Source organism: Triturus cristatus, chromosome 2_2 (genome assembly GCF_964204655.1).
Source record: "Triturus cristatus chromosome 2_2, aTriCri1.1, whole genome shotgun sequence".
Lineage (NCBI taxonomy): Eukaryota > Metazoa > Chordata > Amphibia > Caudata > Salamandridae > Triturus > Triturus cristatus.
In genome coordinates, this window is record NC_140582.1 from 1013695171 (window position 1) to 1013717281 (window position 22111).

A 22111-nucleotide genomic window follows, 5' to 3' on the forward strand; every position below is an offset into this window, starting at 1 on the left:
GCTGTGTGCTTTTTGCAGCCTGAGACATTCGTAAGCATTGCCTGGGACTGTGTGACCCGAAACCCACTTGAGTCTCAGCGACGCTTTGTGTGTGCACAGCCGGAGACTGATGTGGGAGTCTGTGGTGCTGGTTGGAAAGTGCCCCGTGACTGCAATGACCCCGCAGCTTGAATCATCGTCCATGCTGCTATTTAGCTGTTGTTGCCCGAACCGTCATCGTAACGGAGGCTGCGGATCAAGATCGCCGCTGCTGGCCCGAGCCGCAATGTGCTGAAGGATTTCGTAAAGCTACGCAAGTTGTGAGGTGATCATGATCGTTGTTTGCAAGAGGAATCTGCCCAAGATCGTCCGCAACGGAGAAGGCAGCACCGTAACCTGTCTGGCTACAGCGTCGCCTGCATCGGAGCTGCGTCGACATCGGAAGCGCCCAGCAGGATGTCCGTCTAGCGGGGAGAGAGAAAGGCAGCGCACCCCCCAGGTAAGGCTTGGACTCCGGTCAGGGGCTGCAAGCGTGTGTGGACTGGGGAGGCGCAGGAGGAGTACCGGAGTTCTCCCGTCTCTCTCCCGCTGCATCGGGTTAGACACGCTGAGTCCTCGAGCGGCCCGGACCTGCCGGCAGAACCAGGGCCACCCTCGAAAGTTCAGGACTGTTGTCTAGGGTTGGGGCCTAGTGGCGCCCGTGCTAATCACGTCGATTGGCCTGGTATTGTTCCTGCATTATGAAGTGCCTTATTACTTGCATTAGAGATTGTATTATCTCTGCCTTACGAACTGCCTGATTACTTGCATTGAGGATTGTATTATTCGTGCATGACGAACTGCCTGATGACGTGCATTGAGGATTGAATTATTCTCGCATTTCAAACTGCCTTATTACTTGCATTAAGGAGTGCGTTATACTTGCATTACGAACTGCTTGATTTTGTGCATTAAGGATTGCATTATTCTAGCATCACGAACTGCCTGATTACTTGCATTGAGGTTGCATTATTCTGGTATTACGAACTGCCTGATTACTTGCATTGAGGATTGCATTTTTCTTGCATTACGAACTGCATTAGTCTGATGATATGAACGGCATTATGAACTGCATAACATTGCATTAGGACTGCATTTGAACATCGTGAACTGCTCATTAATACTGCAAGAACCTACAAGTGTTTGTTGGCCTAATAACCGGCAAAGTGAAATATTACGAATACGCATATGTTGGATTTATTATCGTGTGGTCTTACCGTATTTTTTTTCTTGATGAAGATACCGCTATTTTCATACATCAGTGGGGTGTCCATTTGTGATGTTATCACTGTCACTGGGAGTGTGGTTGCAAATACTTTACACATTGCCTTGAAGATAAGCCTGGCTGCTCGTGCCAAGCTACCAGGGGGTGAGCAGGGGTTATCAAAGAGGGTGTCCCTCCTTTCCCTGACTAGAAGCAAGGGTCCCTATTTGGTCTAAGGTAACTGCCTCCGTCAACTAGAGACCCCCAGTTCTAACATTATCCTATCTAAATTGCTTTGTAACTCCACATTTCTCTTTGAATTTTTAAATTAATTCTGTTTCGGCGGAGTACCTAGCTAATTGTTTTTATTATATTGTATTCGGTACCCTCTAGTAATTTGTTGCTCTTACCTCAATTGGTACACACACGTGATAAGTTTGTCAATTTATCCATCCACTTTGCTTTACCAGGTGCTGTTCTCGAAGAGTTCGTGATTTGTGGTGGCAAGGAATTCCTCCCAGTGTAAGAGGGAAAGTGTGGAGTTTAGCTATTGGCAATGAATTAAATATCACTGCTGGTGAGTTTGCGGAATATATAGATGTAATTGAATAAAGAACGTTTTTTTTCTTTTTTGCAGTTTTTTGATGTTACTATAAAGCAAGTAGTCGAATAACAGTTAACTTATTTTTCAGAACTCTTTGATATTTGTCTGTCCAGAGCCAAAGATAGGTGGAAATCCTTAAGTACAGGAAGCTCAGAATTAGAGAATGAGGGTGAGTGTGCTTGTTTTCTAAAGCTTTTAATCCACTGCATATTCTTCTAAAACTATTTGATTGCAGTCAGCCGACTGGTTATGTTGAGGTTCTGCACATTTCTTGACTTTTTGGAAGCGTCTGCTTAAATGAAAGGCCTTCCTGTGCTGCATTAATTTTGGATTACACATTTCTAAGTTACTGCTTCTGTTATCAAGATGTTCTTCAGTAATTTTCACGTACATAAAATCAGAGTATAATTGTATTAATACTCCTAAGCGATGTTACTCTTAGAGGAAATTTATTGGAGCATCTTCTTGTAATTCACCACATTGCTCTGATGATATGCGATATTTTGTGCATTATTGTATGCATCATCTTTTGTTCCTGAAGCATGAGACCATTCATCAAACTCATGTTTACATTAGTGCATTTTACAGGAAGGTGTAGAGGGTAATGTCCTGTATACCCTTGTCTCCTCTTAGCCACTAATGAATGGAAGGTGGACCAAACACGGTTATATCTACTACTAGTTGCAGAAAAATGTTTAAGGTCTGAGCCTGCACCTAGTCCTTGCTGCGCATGCATTTGGTTTGTGGACTTGCGATTTTGGTGGTTAATGGAAAAATAATTTGATGGCTGGCGTGTGCAGCTGCCCCAGAAATTCACCATACCTAACTAGTTCTGTTTGGCAAAAGTCTGGGTGCAGGGTGTGCCCCAAAGCTACTGTGTGCGCCCAGGTCACTCTGTGCATGCCCAAAGTCTGTGTGTGGTATTAGAATTTTCGGATATTGCACCTTCAGTTTCACCCTTTCCCCTTAGCATCAACTACATATAGCGCTGGGTTATGTTCAGTTACTTGATATGTATATATCTAAACATGTCATGCTAGAAGCCACATACACCTCTACTGCCGAGCTGGTCAGTAAGTTGCAGACCAAGAAAAATAAACTGTAAGACACCACTGTGAAACTGGAGCTAGAGGCCAAGGAAGCAGAGGGAAGCTCCTGCCACAATAACCTTCAAATCTTGGAGTAATGAATGTCTTAAATTGTGGGACCTCTGAAGCTTCAGTTCAGTGTGAAACTAAGCTCCTGTGTGTTCCACTTCATAAGGAATTAATGATACACCTTCTGACCTACGAGACCGAAGCAATCCTGCAGTCTGCCAAATAATCTGTCTTCATGTGGTATAAAAACACGGGTGTGTTATTGCCAGACCGTTTTGATGCATTGAAAAGGGAGCTTGGAGACAAGGCAGCGAGACTTGCTAGACTTCTGCCCACATTAAAGGTCAATGACTGCTAATACTTGTTTTATTGGTCCTGAAAAGCCCTAGAACATGGCCAAAGACTAGCATCAAGCTGGTGCGAAAAGGAACGTTTTGTAGAGTTGTGCCTATGGCTGAAGTGGAGATCATGGCAGTCTGCTTCTACTAATACCCATTAGCAATCAAAATATTCTTTGAGACATTGTCCGGCTTGGTGGCAATAGAATATCAATGCATGGGTCTCGTGACATCCTGACTCAGCTAAGGTGGTCTACCCTCAACTGTGATGTCTTATTTATTACAGATATTTGCATAGCACCACCTAACCCTATGGGCAGAGGAGTGCTTCAGAGGTAACAGTTCACATTAAACCAGCATAACAACAGAACAAAGAAAAGTGAAGCTGAGAAAACTGTTCAATCTTTAGGCATAAAATAGGTGAAGGTTTAGCCCACCGTGGGAGCTTAGCAAATTCTAGTGCAGTGTGAGATCTAACGGTAATTTCACATTTATAGAGCCTGACATGAAAAGGCCTGGATTAGAATTTCACAAAGTGTGCTGTACTGTGAATAATATAGGTATCCATAGAGGTGAGAATGTTTAAAGTTGTTCTGTTGCTATATAAATGTAGGCGGCTATTTTGATGCGCCATTAAAGTGATATGCACCTAATTGCAGCCAGGAGGTTGGGATATGGATTGCCTTTGCTCATTGTATTATTTGACCAGCAGATATGTTCTACTGGCAGACCATCTAGAATACTCTGACATTTGTATGCTTAATGTCTATCCCCCAAATAATAAAGACATCCTACTCTTTCCCGACCTAGTCTAATTATGCACGAACTATGCTTGCATGCCAATATTTTGAGCAAGCACTTTTTTTTTGTGCTCTGGATTATACATTAGCGATATAGCCCCAAAAGGAAATACTTGAGGACGCCATGTAGGATGGATGTAAGAAGGCGTCAATATGCTGGGGTAAAGCATACGCTTTTTCACTCCCTTCACGAGGATGAGTACATGTATATGTCCGTTTACTTCTAACTGCTTTGAAAAACACTGACTGCCATGCAAAAATCCTGTTTGTACTGCTGGCGAAATGGGAAATGGTCTCAAAGTGGAGGCTCAACTCAGACATTTCACAAGCTTTAAAAGTCCCACCCTCTCTGGCAGAGTATCATCGGGGGGATTGATACAAGGTGTACAGACTCACTCAAGGCCTTAAACAAAGTGCAAGAAGCTGATCCGAGTGTGGCTGGAGTGCAAGCTAAATTGGAAGAACTACATACAAAGATAGCAAGTGGGATTGTTATGTTTCCTGCATGGCCCATTGTAGTTTCTCCTATGTTAGCCTAAGTGTGCAAGTTGTAGGCCACATTTTTGTTTGCACACGTTACTATATAAACATAGTTGTTTTGTGCCACATTGTACTTTCACAGAGAACCTGCATATAGCCTTATAGCCCGCCGTAGCGGGCTATACTGGCTATTAAAGGCCCACTGCATCGTTAAAGTCCCAAATGGCAGAATGTTCTAACAAATAAAACAAAGTCTTCAGGGAGCGCGAGGGGATTCAAATCCCCTCAGGCTCCCTGAAGCCTTTGTTCACAGCCACAGCTGTGAACAAAAACATTGGAATGTTAGAGCTCCAGGCTTATACCAGCCATTATAAGCCTGGAGCACTCCATTGTTTTCAGTGGAGCTTCCAACATTCCAATGTTCTAATATGTTTTAGTGTTCTTTTCCTGAGATTTAGTCTGAACACGCTAGACCAGGTCAAACAATGCCCCTTGTTATTCTCCCTGATCATAAACTAGAACCTAGACATATCACGAGAACGCAGCTGCTGTTTGTGAGCGCACATGTTTTGTCATATATCCGAGCACCAGAGTTGGAAAACACTGAGCGAGTGTGCTGAAACGAGTTTGGAACGTCAGCTGAGATATAAACGTCCATTTGTGTATGCTAAGGTACGGGCTCTGCCACTAATCCCAGAGACTTTTTATATATAATCATTTATCTTCAGTGAAAGGGGTTTAGGCTATTCTGTCATCAAATATGACAGGGCTTTTTATGATATATGTTTTATTAACCATGCGAACAGCATTTTTAGTATGTATTTATTTTCTATTTGTGGAACGAGTACTGCATGTTAGGACACAATAGTTTGAATAAATATTCTAAACTATCTTTGTGTCTCCTATTTATGTTCTTGTGGACGAGTAAGAGAGCGAAAGGGTGTGTCCAGTTACTGCGATCCCTGAGCTGTTTGAGAGTGTTTTGTTCTGGGGTGTCAACTCACTTGCTTCTCTGGTAAGGTTAGGAGGGCAACTGAGGCACTGTAGCTAGTCAGACTCTGGCTCAAAGATACTGAGGTCGTGTGGTGACTCAGCCCCTACATGTTGTTGTCTTATGATCCCAAGCATAGTTCTGTTTCTCAGCGGAATCCCTGCAACAGGATGACAAGACAAAAAAATGGATGCTTCACTGGCAATCTTATTACTAAATGCAATTAAGGCACAACAATTTAAACCAGACTACCACTTACTTGACACAATTAAAGATTTGCTAATTTGGAGGGGCCTGGGACCTCAGTACTATATTTGGTTCATGTGGTTTCAAATAGGTTTTCTTTAGAGGACAGAGTTCTAAATCTGACTAACACAATGAAGAAAAACAGTTAACAATGGAAGTCAAGAGAAGTCATTTTCGGAGTTGCATTAAACAGTGTGACAACCTGCCCGGCTTCAGGTACATTACGAGCGAAATGCACTTTAAATTAGTTACTCATGAAGCAACTGTGGTTTTTTTTGTTGTTGTTTTTTTTACTAATGTTGCAAAAATGGGACCCCTATGTTGCTAATCAATACTGTCGGGCTGCCAATATATGAAATATCAACCAGCAACATTTTCTCAAGGTAAGCATGTATGGGCAATTCTGCATTTTCTATTCTTGTCTGCACATCAACTTATTTTGGAGACATTACAAACTTACCATTTCAGCACCACAATATATGCTTAATATTGAGCTACCTTATATCTGTAGTTACCTATCAGGGCAATTTCTTCTATAATGTCTTTACATGAAGGCGTTTCTAATTGTAATTATACGTTACTCTACCACAAACACAGTGTCTCCAAACTTGTCATCAACCTCATACCTTCAGCTGAAGCTCTTGCTTAGCATCATGGTGAACTATTAAGCTACACTGATTTATGGACCATCTCAGTCTCTAAAATTCTATGTTAAGCATTTGATTGATAGCATTATACCACTGGTTCTTTTCACCAATAAAATACTTTTAGTTGGTTTTAACATGAGTCAGATGACCCTTCTGTGAACAATACTCTAAACCTAATGGACTTTTGTAATGCTAAGGGTCTGATGCAGTTAATGAACGGTCACCCCCTACCCCAATCACACACAGACCCAGCCACACCTTTGATTTAATTTTAACAATCAGTGATCAATGTAATTTTAATTGCAATTTATATTTGCCTTGGACAGATCATAAGGTAAAATTTATTTTAACTGCACCCCTATTCATGGCACCTGTAAATCTGAATACTTGGTCAAGTGAAAGAGAGCAGATTCAAATTGTACAGGAAGGCTCTTCACCAGTTCTCGCTAACTGTATTGGGAATACTATGATGGTAGTCGAAAATTGGATCATCTCTATACTTTATGCCATTGTTCCATTAAATAGGCCCCCTAACCAAAGGACTTTACCAACGAAACCCTGGTATGCTTCTGAACTTGGAGCAGACATATGCAACTGTAAAAAACAAAAAAATGACGTGCTTGTAGAGATGATGTACCCAGATTGGAATGCAGAGAAACCATTAACTCATGTGTAAAAAAAAAAAATCCGACACTTAAGACATGCTATTTCTATAAGATTACTTTAAATGTTTACCTACTTTTGAGCCTGATCACTATATCATTACTCCCACCGAATATTCGTTAGTCTCTTTGACTTCTTTCATCCCAACATTTAAAATGTTTTGACAATATTAGACATGAGGCGAGAAATGCATAAGCTCATTTTGTCAGTCATCCACTGTTCTCTCTTCTTTCTTTCTTTCTTTCTTTGTAACAAGGTCTGAGCAAATATTCTAAAATTCAGAGTGATTCCTCTGACTTTCCTTTGGACACATGCCTGTGAATAGTGACCAACTACTTTCAGATTTTCTTACACTTTAACTTACTACTTGCAATCTTTCATTCGAAGCAGGATTGCCTAATTTGCTGCAAGCTGGCTTTAGTCTCTTCATTAAATTTAAACAATTTATAATCAGACCCAGCTACATCAGCTGTTATCGTCCTGTAAATAAACTACTGTTACTAGCAAAAATTGCAGAAAGCAGTGTCAATGTTCGGCTGACTTGGGTTTTCAAATCAAATAATATTTTAGATTCCTATCGGTCGGGCGTCCGTGAATCACATAACAATGAAACTGTATTAGTCATGGTAACAAATGATAATAGTTAGATTTTGAATAAAAATAGAACCCTGTCAGTCCCAGCCCTGTTAACATCTGTGTAAGAAATCAGGAGTCCAAGGACGGATCATCTCGCATCTGGACTACCTTAATTAGCTTTTCTCAGAAGCCCGTTCAGAGGGTGCTAATAAACTTAGCTGTGGGGGTTGAGGCCTTTTACTCCTGATGTCCCAGGGACCAGCCTACTATGGGTCCCGAACAACTGGACTAAGTACCCCTTCAGAACTTGACTCTCAGTAGTAGTGTGTGTGGCGTAGCCCAAGGCTTCTTGGGGAATAGAGAAGAGAGGTAGACACAGAGGGGTGAACACAGGCTCACAACTGAAAATACACCCAGTTATAAATGAATTGCCATTAAAATATTTTCTTTTATGACTAAAGGAGTATTTATATACGGATACCGCCACAAAGGAGAATCCAACAACTCGGAGTCCCCTCAGATCAGCGGTCAAATGTTTTAGATGGTTCCTGATCCTGGAGTCCCTCTCTTTCCCCCATTTTAGCCATAGTAGTTATTCCCAATTCACTATAGGCAACATTCAGGTGAAACCCATTAGTAGTCAGAAACTCAGGAGTCCGACTCTGTACTAAAGTATAAAGTGTTTCAACATTAAATCGCCATCTGGCAAGCAAGTGCCCACGGGGCCAAATGATTCAAAGCCAGTCTTACCTGCACCTACAGGATCTGAGCCACCAGGTTACCAGAGCGCACACCGTCTACTAGTGTTGGAGCTGCAGTGGCTGTCTCTGATAAGTTCTTTGCATGCAACCCAGGTGGGTTGCACTCAGCGGTCCTAGAGTCCCTCACACATGGTCGTGTGGCCGCAGTGACCAGAGGTTCCTCGTTGCTAATCCATACTTGGTAAGTTCTTTGTCTCTCTCCATGGTTGGTGGCGGGGTAAGGGGAGATGTGAAAGTCTTGATGTTGGTCTGCCGTCACGGTGCAAGCCTGCTAGGGTCACCACGGCAGCCTTTCTCCTCTGATGACGATCCTGACCAGATCACACTTCTTGATTGGTCCCAGTGGTTCAGCTGGCATGTGGGGGGTCAGCATCTCGCCACTACGCACGGGCTCTCACCCAATCTGCACAGCAGGTTTCTTCACAGCTAACCCCTCCCCCCTCACCCCCCCCGACATTTGGGTCATCAGTTTTCCACTGCACATGAGCTACAGCCCAGCCAGCATGGCAGTCTCTTCATGGTGGCTCCTCCTGGCATGCGGGGTCATCAGCTTACCACTACACATGGTGATGAACCCCACTTGGAACGGCAGTCTCTTCACGGCAGCCTCTCCTAGCTTACGGGGTGGCAGGTTTATAAATGCAGAAGGACGATGACCTGAACAGTGCAGCAACGATCACGGTTCGCTTGGCGGTGGTCCTCCTCTGGCATACGTAGGTTGCTGACTTTGCCTGCACAAGGGCAAAGACCCAATCGGTGCAACAGCAGGAACCTCACACCTGGCGTAAGGAGATCCACTCGCTGGGATTCCCCCTTATACTTTGCTTTCTTCAGTGCTTTCCTCTTCCTCAAAAAGCACCTCCCTTTCCCATGTTTCACCCTTCTCACAGAAATGCAGCAATACACAAATGTGTCTGGGAGATTCCTATACCTTCTCTCCTCACATTTCACCATGCAGCCCTGGTTCTCCGCAGGTGAACGCTCTGGGTCGCAACCCATATTTTTTTAGCCTATTTTGCCACCTCAGTTTGGACCCAGTCATATGGTAATCTGCCTTGACGCTACTCCAACGGGAAAAGTCCAGTCCGGACTGCTAGGCCAGGTCTACTTGGTAGATGCGGTATAGCCTTTCACCACTATGAGGGTAGCGCTTTGGGCGGCCTTCCCGGTCCAACATAACTGCTATCCATGAGACATGTCTGTTATGGCGCACACGTATGATCCATATTCACTAATGACTACAACAAAAAATCAGCATTGGGGATCCAGACTTAAGGACAGTTGGGAAACTCCGGGCAGGGGTGCATGTCCATTATCATGTGGAGGACTTTTCAAACCCAACAGCTGTTTGGGACTTCTCTCCTAATCTTATATCCAGATTGCAGTCCATCCATATTGTGGCTGTTCATTGTATTTTAAGACTTAATAATCACATATATAATCTCATTTTAAGTCTCTTCACTGCATCCTTATCAATGAAAGTTGCTTTTTAAGGCTATTGTTTTTGTTTCATAAAACTATCACCCGCCCTCCCTCTCCTGCTTGCACATTGAAGAATTGGTTAAAACAATACATTTAAGGTGGTATGTACTGATGGTAGGTGTCTGGGAATCAAACCTAGACTGGTATATTAGGGCACTGGTATATTGGTATCTACTAGGCACTGGAGTATCCAAGGAAGTTTGAGAAAATGTGAGGTCCCTGGAGAGCTACGGAAGATGTTGTTCCCTAATGGAAGTCTGAGAGGTCAACTGTAGTTGCAGCCACAGATCACATCCAAATGCTGCTAGACCAGGGAGAAACAGTGGCCCTCTTCCTCCTTGACCTCTCAGCAGCTTTCGACACCGTATCCCACCACACACTGATCAACAGGCTGTATCAGATCAGAATCCAAGGAGCAGCCCTCAAATGGATTGCATCATACCGTACAGAAAGAATGCAGAAAAACATCCTCCCTCTCTACTCCTTGCTTCCTAAGAACATCACCTGCGGGGTCCTCAAGGCTCATTCCTCAGCCGAAACCTCATCAAAGCATACATGCCCCAGCCAACATCGTCAGAAGCCATGGACTCTACATCCTCTCCTATGCCAACGCCATCCAACTCTTCCTATCTCTGCCAAACAATCAGAGAACCATCAAAGACGAGCTCCAAAGATGCATGAAAGATGTTGCTGACTGGTTGAACAACAACTGTCTCAAACTCAACACCGACAAGACAGAAGTACTCATCTTCGAGAAAGGCAAGGACTCACACTGGAACAACGAATGGTGCCCCTCGGAGTTGGGCCCAGCCCCAATTCCTACCGAACACACCCACAACCTCATCCTTGACAAACAGCTTTCCATGAAGAAGCAAGTCCGCGCCGTCTCCTCCACCTGCTTCCTCACGCTTCCTATGCTCAGAAAGGCTTTCAGATGGCTCCCAACCAACACCAGGCGATCAGTCATGCAGGCTCTTGTCACCAGCAGACCAGACTACGGCAACTCCCTCTACGCAGGAATATCAGCCCAACTCATGAGGAAGCTCCAGACAATCCAGAACACAGAGGCCAGGCTGATCCTCGACCTCCCCAGACAGGCACACATATCCCCTCATATCGGGAAACTCAACAGGCTACCAGTCATGAAGAGATGGCAGTACAAGCTACTCACCCGTGCATACAAGGCATTACACAACGAAGGAACAGTGTACCTCAACCAACGTGTGACCTTTCACCAGCCCACCAGTATCAAATACTTGCCTTAAAACTTGATGTTCAAACAAACCGTATTTAACTTTCATATCGGTTATGGTCATTATGGTAATACCCTGCTCACTGGTCTTCACAAAATACATCCAGCACCCCCCCCCCCCCCCCCACCCCCCCTCCCTTAAAGCAGTTTTACACACTGTTGCCTGGCTTTTCCTTAACATCAGAAGGTTCCACATCATTACTCCTGTCCTCCTATTCCTTAATTGGCTGATCATTTTCACTGTATTGTTTCATTGCTGTGTGTTAACACCCATGGGGGACTAAGTATCTCCAGTGGTAGCAGACGTTTAAGAAATCAATTATGCCTGCATATCAAGACCCCACATTCAAGAAAAGAAATATCCTCAACTGCTTTCAAAGGAAATGCCTCTAAAATGTGAAATCCACTGTCTTCTGTGTTAAAATGAAAACATAAAATGTACCTACTATGTAAACGTACCTAGCCTACAAATATTAAAGAACCATTCTGCTGAAGCTTTCCTTCTGCAGCTGAAAGTGCTTTCACCTTGCAGTGTATGACATGTGGATTTCTAGCTACATACATAGGTTCCAGAACTAATTGTATTACCTGCAGCTGTACCCATTTGCACAGCTGGTAAATCTAAAATAAACAAAAAAGAACTCCAAATTCCTGAATATACCTAGCCTTTTTTTATTTCAAGTACTAATCAGTTAGATAACTTGTGACTTGCGTGTGATTGCTTCATACTGGTCATTTGCTGCTAAATGTATTCCTTCTAGGACCAGGACCTGGCATTCTCATAGTCTTTACTTACTCTTTTGGAAACTGACACACACATCAACTCTGTCTGCTGATCGGATCAAAGAGCATGCTTGAGCATTGATTTTGATTTTATTCAAGAGATTAAGCGGATGTTACCCTAGATCAGCATTGCCCAGGTTTTGCACCAAAGTACAAGAACCATAACAGACATATAGTATATCCACATTTGAAAGGTTTACATGTAATATATGCAGCCTTTATTTATAGTTGCTGGTTAGCCTGAATGTTGCATGTATCACAGTGGTGGACACTTCTGGCCTAGAAACATTTGTTGATCTAAGTGAAATTCTTAAATTTTCTACAATCCGTGATAGGCAAGTAATTCAGAGGTCTATACTTCGAGGAACTGGGTGTCATCTTTTACATGTTAGCAGGTTGCCTCAGTGTTTTCTTTCTGACGTTCTGCTAGTACCAGTACTTTGTTGTTTGTCATAAAGGAAACTATGATATGAAATTGTTAGCAACAGATGCTTCCATTTGAAATGGTTTTCATTTTAGGGGCAAAGTGTTGGTTGGGTTCACAGAATGCTTCTCAAAGATTATGAAATGCTTTTTGAGGGTTGCAGAGCAATAGAACAATTTAAAAGCAGTAATATGGTAGAGGAGAATATCCTTTCTTGGAATAAAACCTCAGCTAACTGGGTTAGGTGATCAACAGCCGTCTGCTATCCCGGATTAATCCACAATCTGCCATACAACTTTGAGTGGAGTATAGCGCAGAGGTTGTGTATCCAGGCAGCTTCCAGAGATTAATGTAAAGTTGAGTGGCATAATTGACTTTCCTCTAAATCTGTAAAGCAGTATTGACTAATCTGAATGCATTTATTGTATTTGTGAATATTGTTTTGTGGGTGTCATGCAATAAAAGGAAACTTTTTTTGCATCAATTACTATATAAAGTATTTTAAGGAGTCAAAACTTCAGCTACAAGTTTTAGACATAAATAAAAGTCGTTTTTAAAATGGCCTATCATTTAGATTCCATTTTGTAGGCAACACTTAATCCCCACAGTGTTTGGTAGATTAATTTATTTCTTGTACAATATACTTGGAGCCCATTTGTTGAGATTTTAAACATGTGCAATCATTGTTTTTTATTTCTAGATTCTGGATTATCTACTGGGGACAGAGAAGCAAGTTTGGAATTAATTAAATTGGATATTTCTAGAACATTTCCGAACCTCTGTATTTTCCAGAAAGTATGTATTTTGATTAAATATTATTTTGCCAACTCTTTTATTAAATAACTGCCTATTTTTAAATTGTTTAGCAAGTATCTGTGCTAGTGCCGCCCCATGTAGTATTACCTAACACATCCACCTCCAGACCGGTGTCAAAAGACCAAGATAGGCACCGTGAGCTGCAGAGTGCCAGCGGGCAAATCTAATTGATGAGATGGATTAAATTATTGCCGTATAAGGGAATATTTTACTGAATGGTGCATATGTATGAAAATAGTCAGAAGTGAGCCATTACCAAAGGTTTCAGGTGTGGCTGCTCTCACTTAAGTCTATTGGGTTATACTCCGATAGGTCAGTCACACTTCTCTTATCTAATGAGGACTGATAATGGAGTCAGTATGGTTAACCAGGAAGAAATATGATGTCTAAATGGTATGTGGCCTGACGTGGCTACTGATTAGAAGGGAGTTTATGATGTATCAAAGAAAGGAAGGAAGGGAAATAAACAATGCTTATCTTACATCAGAGAGCATGAAGTATTCGATGTGGGTACATTTAGAAGGGAAGAAAGATATGCTTGTGTGTTGGCCCCTTCCAAATCATTAAGAGGTGATGTGGATAAGTGAAGATTGGCCAGTGTGAGCAGACAGTCTTTTATAAAGTGGAGGATTCAAAATAAGGAGCCAGTATATCCTGACATTATATTGTGATAGTTTTGGGGAGTACCAGCTAGTCCTAGTGTGCAAGGGCTAATCATCTTTCTGTGATATTGGATGCTAAAGTCAGATGGAAGATTGCGATATGACATGTGGATTTGCAAGTATGATGAGGACCCCGTGTGTTTGTGCACAAACGCAAAGGACAGTGTCAGTAGACATCAGTGTCAGAGGTGACTTTGACTTTTCCATGCCCTTTAAAGTCCATGTTCCTCTGTATTCTCCATATTCTCCATATGCCAGTGATATCTTGATGCAACTAATTCTGCTGTAATTAACAACACCTCCTCCCTTTGCATGTTTGCTGCGTTAGAAGTGACCAGTGACTTAAGAAGCATTTTAAGTCTGAGGGTTTATGAAATTATTTTGCTTTTCCATCAAGAACTATTACTATTGTGGCCAGTTACAGCTAGTGAAACTGCATTGCCCGCTTCTTTATCACAGGTCATAGACTCACACTCTCTCCTATTCAAGTTTATTTCTCTGAAGAGAATGGCTGAAATGTGGATGCTACTGCTCTGTGGTAGGGAACATGTTTCCTGGCCAAAGTAGTTCACCTGTTCGGTTTGCTTTTGACAAAGCATGCAGTAAAGGGCTGTAGTGAGGCCTTGGAGTCAGTTTTGAAGGAGCTAATGAGAGTATGCCCTTTGGAATTACAGTGTGTTGAAAGCAATTTGTAGATCACGCAGCATTACCGACAGTTATCTCAACATTCTTTCCAGTATTCCATAGAATCCTATGTTGTCCCTTTACACTTGTCTTCTAATTCTCCGCATTCCTCCTGTGTACGAACCAGAATCAGGGGTGTGCTGTAGACCGTCTTTCACGGCCACAATTCTTGTTTCACTTGGCTCCAGTAGCTTGTTGAATGCGGCAATGTCAGTGTGTGTACTAAGTTGATGGTGTAGTGTAGTTCCTATTTCCCTTATAGGCTCTGCACATTGGAATAATATACACTATAGTTTTTGCATAGGACTAAGGTCAGTATGCCTCTATCAAGTACATTAAACGTATGTACTTTATGTGCCAGCTAACTCAGAGGTCACTAGAAACTTCGTGAATAAACAAGAATGGAGGAGTTTCTGACAACCGCATAAACATGACAACTTTTTTTCCCTTAGAATCGGAACGTGTCTCCGAATCGTGGAAACAATAGATAAGTTTCACTCAGTCAATCGTGCATGCTTAGTTTCTTCAGAGTTGCACAGAAATAGATAGACGGGCGTTTCAATAAAAAGATTTATTGAACAGTCTTGTTTCTCATGTAAGAGATATGAGCTGTTACAATCATTAGACAGTAGGCAAGATATAATGCGTACAGCGTAAGCAGTAAGAAGAAATAATACTGCAATCGCATTGTCTTTTAGCTATGACATATATTCATATATACATACATAATTAACACAGGCTAAAAAGTGAATACTCGTCTGATGCTTCTAAATAGTTCTACCCCAGTGTACCTAACCTAAATGTAGTACAAGGAAAGAAGTAGGTGCTGTTTTCTATAGTATGATATATATACTAAGTTTATATGCCAAGAGTCCCTCTAGGTTCTAGTCAGCTCCATACCTTAAAATGAGAGAGGTGGGAGTCTCTTTCCGAATCTCAAACGCCAACACCCCGCGAAGGGAGTCAGAACACTGGAAGCTGGATTCTCTGCGAGCAGGGATGACAGTGTCTAGTCAATGCGTCAGGTGGGAAATCTAATTCCTTTTGAACTTGCCGTGGCGAGCCGTATCGAGCTGTGCCGTGCTTGCCATGGTAAGGGAAGGTATATATATATACCTGGAAGGTGCTTAATGCAAGCATTGACGTAAAGTCGGGCAGAGGAAGACGTCATGAATGAACCCCTAAGGAATAGTAGTTCATACATAATCGATGAGTTCTTGGAGAAATCAATAATCCTAGCTAGGGAAAGTCCAGATGGCTTAAGGGTCTGGTTTCTAAGAACTCGTTGTGATGTGGGATGGATGGATGTAGGTGACCATGCCTGTATTTGGATAGCCTGGCTAATGCCTAAATTAGGACTGGAATTCTATGCCTATATAAGGGCAATGCGAATTGTGCCTATATAAGGACATGATTCAGGGAAACCTATGTACCGGCACCTAAATCGAAATACAACACCCACTCCATTGACTAATGATCGATATTACTAAATGCTAAACATGCTAAACACACAAAATTGAGTATCACATGTTCACTAAAAACATTTCTAAAAGCAAACTTAAAAATAAGTTCATGTTAAAAACTCTCAGCTAAACATGGAATGCAAAGGTGCTGTACATATTTAAAGTAATGTTTCATCCGAAGCATATGTTTGCAATGGATGCTAAATGCTAAATGAATGCGCAGAAATACACACATATATAATGAAATGGTCAATTTTTACAGAAAGGAAACCAATAGTTCAGAGCCATTTCATGTCATGATTACATAAATGCGAAGAAAAGGTGACAATGTGTCCCTGGAAGTGTTCAAAGAAGTATGTTCTCTATGAATAGTTCTACTGTAAGCAGAGTTTTTTTTTCTTCTTTAGACATAAAAGAAAAAGTTAATTATCTGAAAAAAGTTCAAAATTTTGTATTTTGTTTTGAAAACTGAATCCCAAATTCATAGATTATCCGGTACATTGTGAGCCAAATCAAAAGTCCATGTAAGATTCTGCTGAAAACATGAAATCTTCTATTCCTGTAGACAAAAAAATCATCTACCCATGTCTGTGATAGGTAGATTACCTAGTTTAGAAGACTAACTGCACATAGATGTGACGCATCGTCAGTAGCAGTGTTTGTTACTGATACCTGTGTGCCTGTTGATCCAGCTCGTACCTCAGCAGTAGCATGTTGCGTCTATGAGATCTCAATGAATGTTGTCATCAGGATTGATAGCCTCTGGGGACAACACAGAGCATGGGCCGTTATCGGATCCAGCAGAGTATCAGTATCCGTTGGCATGACGGATGGGAGTGTTAGACAGATGTCTAGCACGCACTCTTCACCGCAAAGCAGGCAGCATAGAACAAGTAAGATGCATTCTTGCCAGATTGGTCTGAGCGACAGAAACCATGTGGTATTTAGTTCTTGTAGACAAGGTAAACCCAATAGCTGTACTATGCGCTCACGACACTTCCTCTCCAGGAGAGCTTTCTCCAAGTCGCAGGGAGTGACGCTGGTGGATTAGCTTGCCATAGCGTAGTAGTAGGAATAAAAATAGGATTCCTGCAACGAGTGCATGAAGTTTGGAATGATTCCGAGGACTGCTTGAAAAGGTGTTAACAGTCCTGAACATATGGTCTTAAATCCATGCACAATACCGCTCGTATCAGACATGTTTAGGATACGTCCCAACATTTCTGTGAAATTTGTAGGGCAGTTTGCACTTAACAGAGTCTGTATCTCAGCCGAAGTCCTTGCAATTTGTAGATCATAGGTTTCTTTGACCGAGGTCAAAGGCACGGTTTGTTTTTAAAAGAATGGCTTTTATTCTGCTTAAAGTATCAATTCGTATAGAAGAGATGTTCATTGAAGGCCATAAAGGCGACTCACTGACTGTGTCTATTTGGGGGAACAAGACTTGCATACAGCAAGTGACCCTGGAACTAACCGTTACTAGATATGGGATGCCTGGCAACATGCCACAACAGCTCTGATCATTCTACATGAGGTAACTCCCATTTGAAAGTTGTCCAAACGTTGGATTTATCTCAGCGGTTGGTGAACCTTGCATGTGGCAGGATAAATTTGCAGTGGAACAGCTACAGGCCTCGTGTAAACTAATATCCCGACATATGAGTGAACTGCTCAGTGTATTTTCACAGTGTGTACCGCTAAGAAACACTTCACGCCCCCCACTCCAACATCTGTGTGTGTAAGGTAAATCCCAGGATGTCCTGATGTATTCTTTACCCAACCTTTCATATTTGCCTGCTGGCATGTGTTTGAGGCAATACTGTAAATGAAAAGTTGTAACAGGCAGAGTTATTTTGCCATGAATGATCCATTCTGTAGCTTTTTTTTCTGGCACCGTAAATGGCAATTTTTCCAGTTTTTCAATGCTCAGCACCGTATACTTTGCTCCTCTTTGTGCCAGTTCAATCGGTTTATCAGTGAGATTGTATTCAGAAAACAGAGAAGACGTGTTGATGAAACGCCAAGGCACATAGCCTGCACACAAGTTTTGTAGCGTCCAGCCTAATAACAGAATAGAACGTAATTGAGACTGGCCTTGTCGCAGCAGGACCAAATCTTGTTCCACAATGTCTATAGCAGAGGATACAATGTTGCCCAATGAATATATCCTGGATGACAGTCGTTAACCCATTGTCGACCACAGGGAGATTTCTCTAAATTAATGCGATCAATTTCTCATATTCTTTCTGCGGCGTCTGTTTGGGTAACCTTCCGTATTTCATTATAAGCAGCATAGATGCCGGCATATATGAAACGTTTTTGACACGGTTTTCTTGGACCTAGCAAGAAATCCCTAAGGTTTGCGTCTTCCTTAAGTAAAGAGAAGTGTTGTTTCACATCCTCTAGTGTAGATGTCTGTAGCCAATCAAGGCATAATTTCCCTACACTGTATGTTGTTACTACCCCTGGATGCTGTCTTTGAACCTAGCGTGAGTCAGGCCTATTGATAATAAAACCCTGTATTTTGTTCAGGAATCTTTCTTGACAGATGTTTGTCTGTGGGCCAGAGCAACCATTTTTCCCATTCAGGATCTGATCTGTTTTGTAGAATAGTATGTACATCGACCTCCCCCTGTGTAGTGCTATTACTTGCAGGTGTAGGTATGGACGGTGTGTTCATGTCTTTGATCTTGGCTAACCCAAGGCAAGACGTTTGTTGGACAGTGTCGTTCAAAAACATTATTTTCTGTGGGATGATACAGGCTCTAAACAAAGCTTCTATCCCCTGCACTTGCCAATCTTTTGCACCCCAGACAGATTTTACGTCAATTGTGTTTTTCCAAAACTCAAAACCCTGTCTAGACAGTTGGGCAATAAAGGCTGCAGAACAAATCTGTTTTGTATTAGTTAACATATTTTTCGTTCCTGTTCAGTTCACATTTTTAAAGTAAAACGTTTCCGGATTGGATGTATTGTATCCTGAAAAATATGGACACTTCATTGCAAACGTTTTTGAGCTACCCCTTGGTGGTGTAGGACAATGCTCTCATTGGTTATACATAAATACATTTCCAGATTTATGCAAGAAATGATGACCATAGTGGTTGTAACAAAAAAGCTGTTCATAGTCTGTTGAACCTTCTAAGTATTCATGGTTCGAGAATGCAGCAGACCTTTCTAGATCAGACAGGTTATTAACAGTCTCAAAGTCCCAATCATCAGAATAGGTACTGGAGGTAATAAAGTCACTTAATGAAATTTTAAATAAGTGTGGAATCTTCAAAAGGTCCAACGGGCCAAATATATCATAATCCGTTTTGTCCCAAACTATACCATCTTGTATAGGAACGGCTGTGATGTTCACTGCTGACAAGTCTCTTGCTTCACGATGAGATGATTTGTGTGGTTTCAAAAGTAAGTTCACATTTGTACTTCCTGTGTCCAAATGAATATATCTTCCATTTATCAGCATGCTCAGAATCATCACTAAAGCTAGCCAAAGCAGAAAGAAAAATATTCCAGAAATAATCCATTGTTCAATCCATGGTGAAACCAGATAAGTCTTTTTCACGTGATGAAAGAAGTCTTGTGCTCGTTCTTTGAAAGTTTTTTTGGCTGGTGTCGTTTCTAGTTCACTTGGATCCTCAGAAAACGTATCAAAGTTAATGAAATAGCTAGAGGCAGTTCTGTCAATGGTTGAAATTGCATCCAGATTCGTTGAAATCGCTGGCACCAGTTGATCACGTGTTACGTTGGTGTAGATAGGTGTATCAGGACGAACTGTTATTTGGGTTTCAAGAGGAACGAGCTCCATAGCATTGTTGCTTAGTCCTTCATTTCTTACTGCTGAACTCTCAATGGTGATGAGTCTTTCAGTTTGAACCTCTTGGATAGTAGCTAGAGGAGTGTGTCTGCTACTTGGTCGGAGTCCACAAGGCCTACTGCTTAGTATTGGCCACATAGTGTGGTTTGATGAGGTCGATGGACACAAATCTTTTCTCCTTTTTTACCAGCAAGGGGCGGCAGAAGTACTATTCTTGTTCTGTGAATGGCTAGGACAGGTACTGGTTGTCTGTAAGAAGGCCCAATTTCCTTCTTATCTGCGATCTTCTCTATGACTAGATCCCCCAAGCTTTGGGATCCAGACAGGCCTTGCTGGGACGGCTGGATTTTCCCCAGTGGTGGTTGGCTTCAGGAACACGTTGCTTTGTTTCGATCTTAGTTCATTTAAGTCCTGTAAAACAGCCAAACGATCTTTGATATCAAATGGTTTATTTTCCACCACTGTGCCTTTACATTCGAGATCAGGAACCCACATTCTTGTCCCAAATAGGACCTCATATGGAGTGACCCCGCCCCTAGAGAACTTCTTGCCAAATTGTTTAATGAGCGTTGGACCCCATAAAGATGTTTGACCCACCCATCACCCGAGCCTAATACTCTAGCTGTTATAGACCGCTTTATGTCCCGGTTTTTTGTTTCCACAACAGAATTTCTCTCAGGATGGAATGGAGAGGAGTACTGCAATGCAACGCCCAAACTGGCCATGGCTTCTTGTAAGCCCGAGAGCTAAACGCAGGGCCCTGGTCAGAATGTAGTGTGTCAATTGCGTATGTGCCGATAAAGACTCGCAAATCTTTTATAACAGTTCGAGCGTCAGCCGAGCGCTGAGGCCACCTCCATAGGAACCTTGAACTTGAATCCACTGCCACCATGATATATTTATAGTTACCATCCCTTTGCAAGGGACCGCAGTGTTTCAGGTAAACACAAGCTAATCGTTTATCTGAAATTAACGGGGACATCTGCACAGGAGGTTCTACTCTAGAGACTTTTATCTTTTGGCATATTTCACATTCCAAAACATAGTATTTGGTCTGTTTCCTGATGCCGGGCCACCAATATCTCTGTTTTAATAATGATACTGTGGCGGAAGCACCTGCATGGGCAGAGGCTATCCCTTCATGTGCTGCTAGGATTAGTCCTAATCTACGTTCCATGTTTGGAATTACCCTTTCTCCATTATTGGGGTATCTTTCATAGATTCACATGCCTGAATCATTCCCCGTCGGAGTGGGAGTCCCACGGTACATAAAAATAGTAATATATATGCATATAGAAACCATATCATAGGTAACCTAGAACCAGGAAGTAAAGTAGCCAAAAATCAAAAAGAAAAAATCCTCCACTTTCATGACTCGTCCAAGTCATTATATATAGTCCAAACTACAGCCAATCAGGCGACAGCACCACCCAGAATGTTCTCCTCAGAGGCTCAGGCTTTCAGATTTTCTACCGCACGTCGTGTGAAGTCTCCCTGAGCTCTGCTCAGTTCTTCTCCGTTTTCTTTGGAAACTTTTCCTTTTAGGTTGTCTTCTTCAAAGAAATCTCTTTCGACCTTGTGAATCTTGTGGGAAGCTCCGGCTATTTTCAGAAGATCCCCACAAGAAGTGCATTTATTGCTTGGTGAGAGACTGCAAGACATGCAGAACTTTCCTGTAGGAGAGTAGGGTCTGCTTTCTATGTTCACCCCCACTTTTTGCTTTTGCTTTACTGGTTTTCGACTTAGATGTGGCTGTGGGCCTGCTAACCAGACCCACAGCCCTGCTGTTCTCTCTCTAAATTAATACTATGTACTTTAGGTGCATAACCCATTTGGATAGGATCACCTTATTGGCCCCTGTACAGTGTACCCTAGGTACCCAGGGCATAGGTGTACCCTAGGCCTACCAGGGGCTGCAGCATGTATTGTGCCACCCCTGGCCTGGCCTTCCATTTTGACACAACTGGCTGATCACTCAGCTGGGGCAAGGTCGTGTAATCACCCCTTGCTTAGGTGTAGTATTCCTATACCTGACTTACATATAGACACATGTGTACCTATCAGTCACTCCTATGGCAGGCCTTGACAATCCTGGAGGCAGAGTGCTTGGTAACATGTGAGATGGTGCTCTAGCATGAGCTGAGCCTGTCTGCAGCTTTCGGAACCATGTCCTTATAGCTGTTCTATGATATAGCCTACCATATACTCTTAAAGTGCCTTATAATCTTAGACGGTTATGGTAACTATGGTTTGGCTTTATCAAAACATGTCGTGTAAGGTGTCTAACACTCGGGAAT

General features: G+C 42.3%; 1 protein-coding gene across 7 annotated transcripts in view; it reads left to right on the forward strand.

The window, feature by feature from the left end:
• Window positions 1-22111, forward strand: part of TBC1D14 (TBC1 domain family member 14) — a 767086-nt gene that overhangs the window by 577274 nt on the left and 167701 nt on the right. For all 7 annotated transcript variants that reach the window (XM_085642453.1, XM_085642450.1, XM_085642454.1 and 4 more), the window contains 3 exons: window positions 1693-1799; window positions 1915-1995; window positions 13067-13161. In XM_085642453.1, coding sequence (XP_085498579.1) covers window positions 1693-1799; window positions 1915-1995; window positions 13067-13161 — 283 coding nt within the window. The remainder of the gene's footprint in view (window positions 1-1692; window positions 1800-1914; window positions 1996-13066; window positions 13162-22111) is intronic.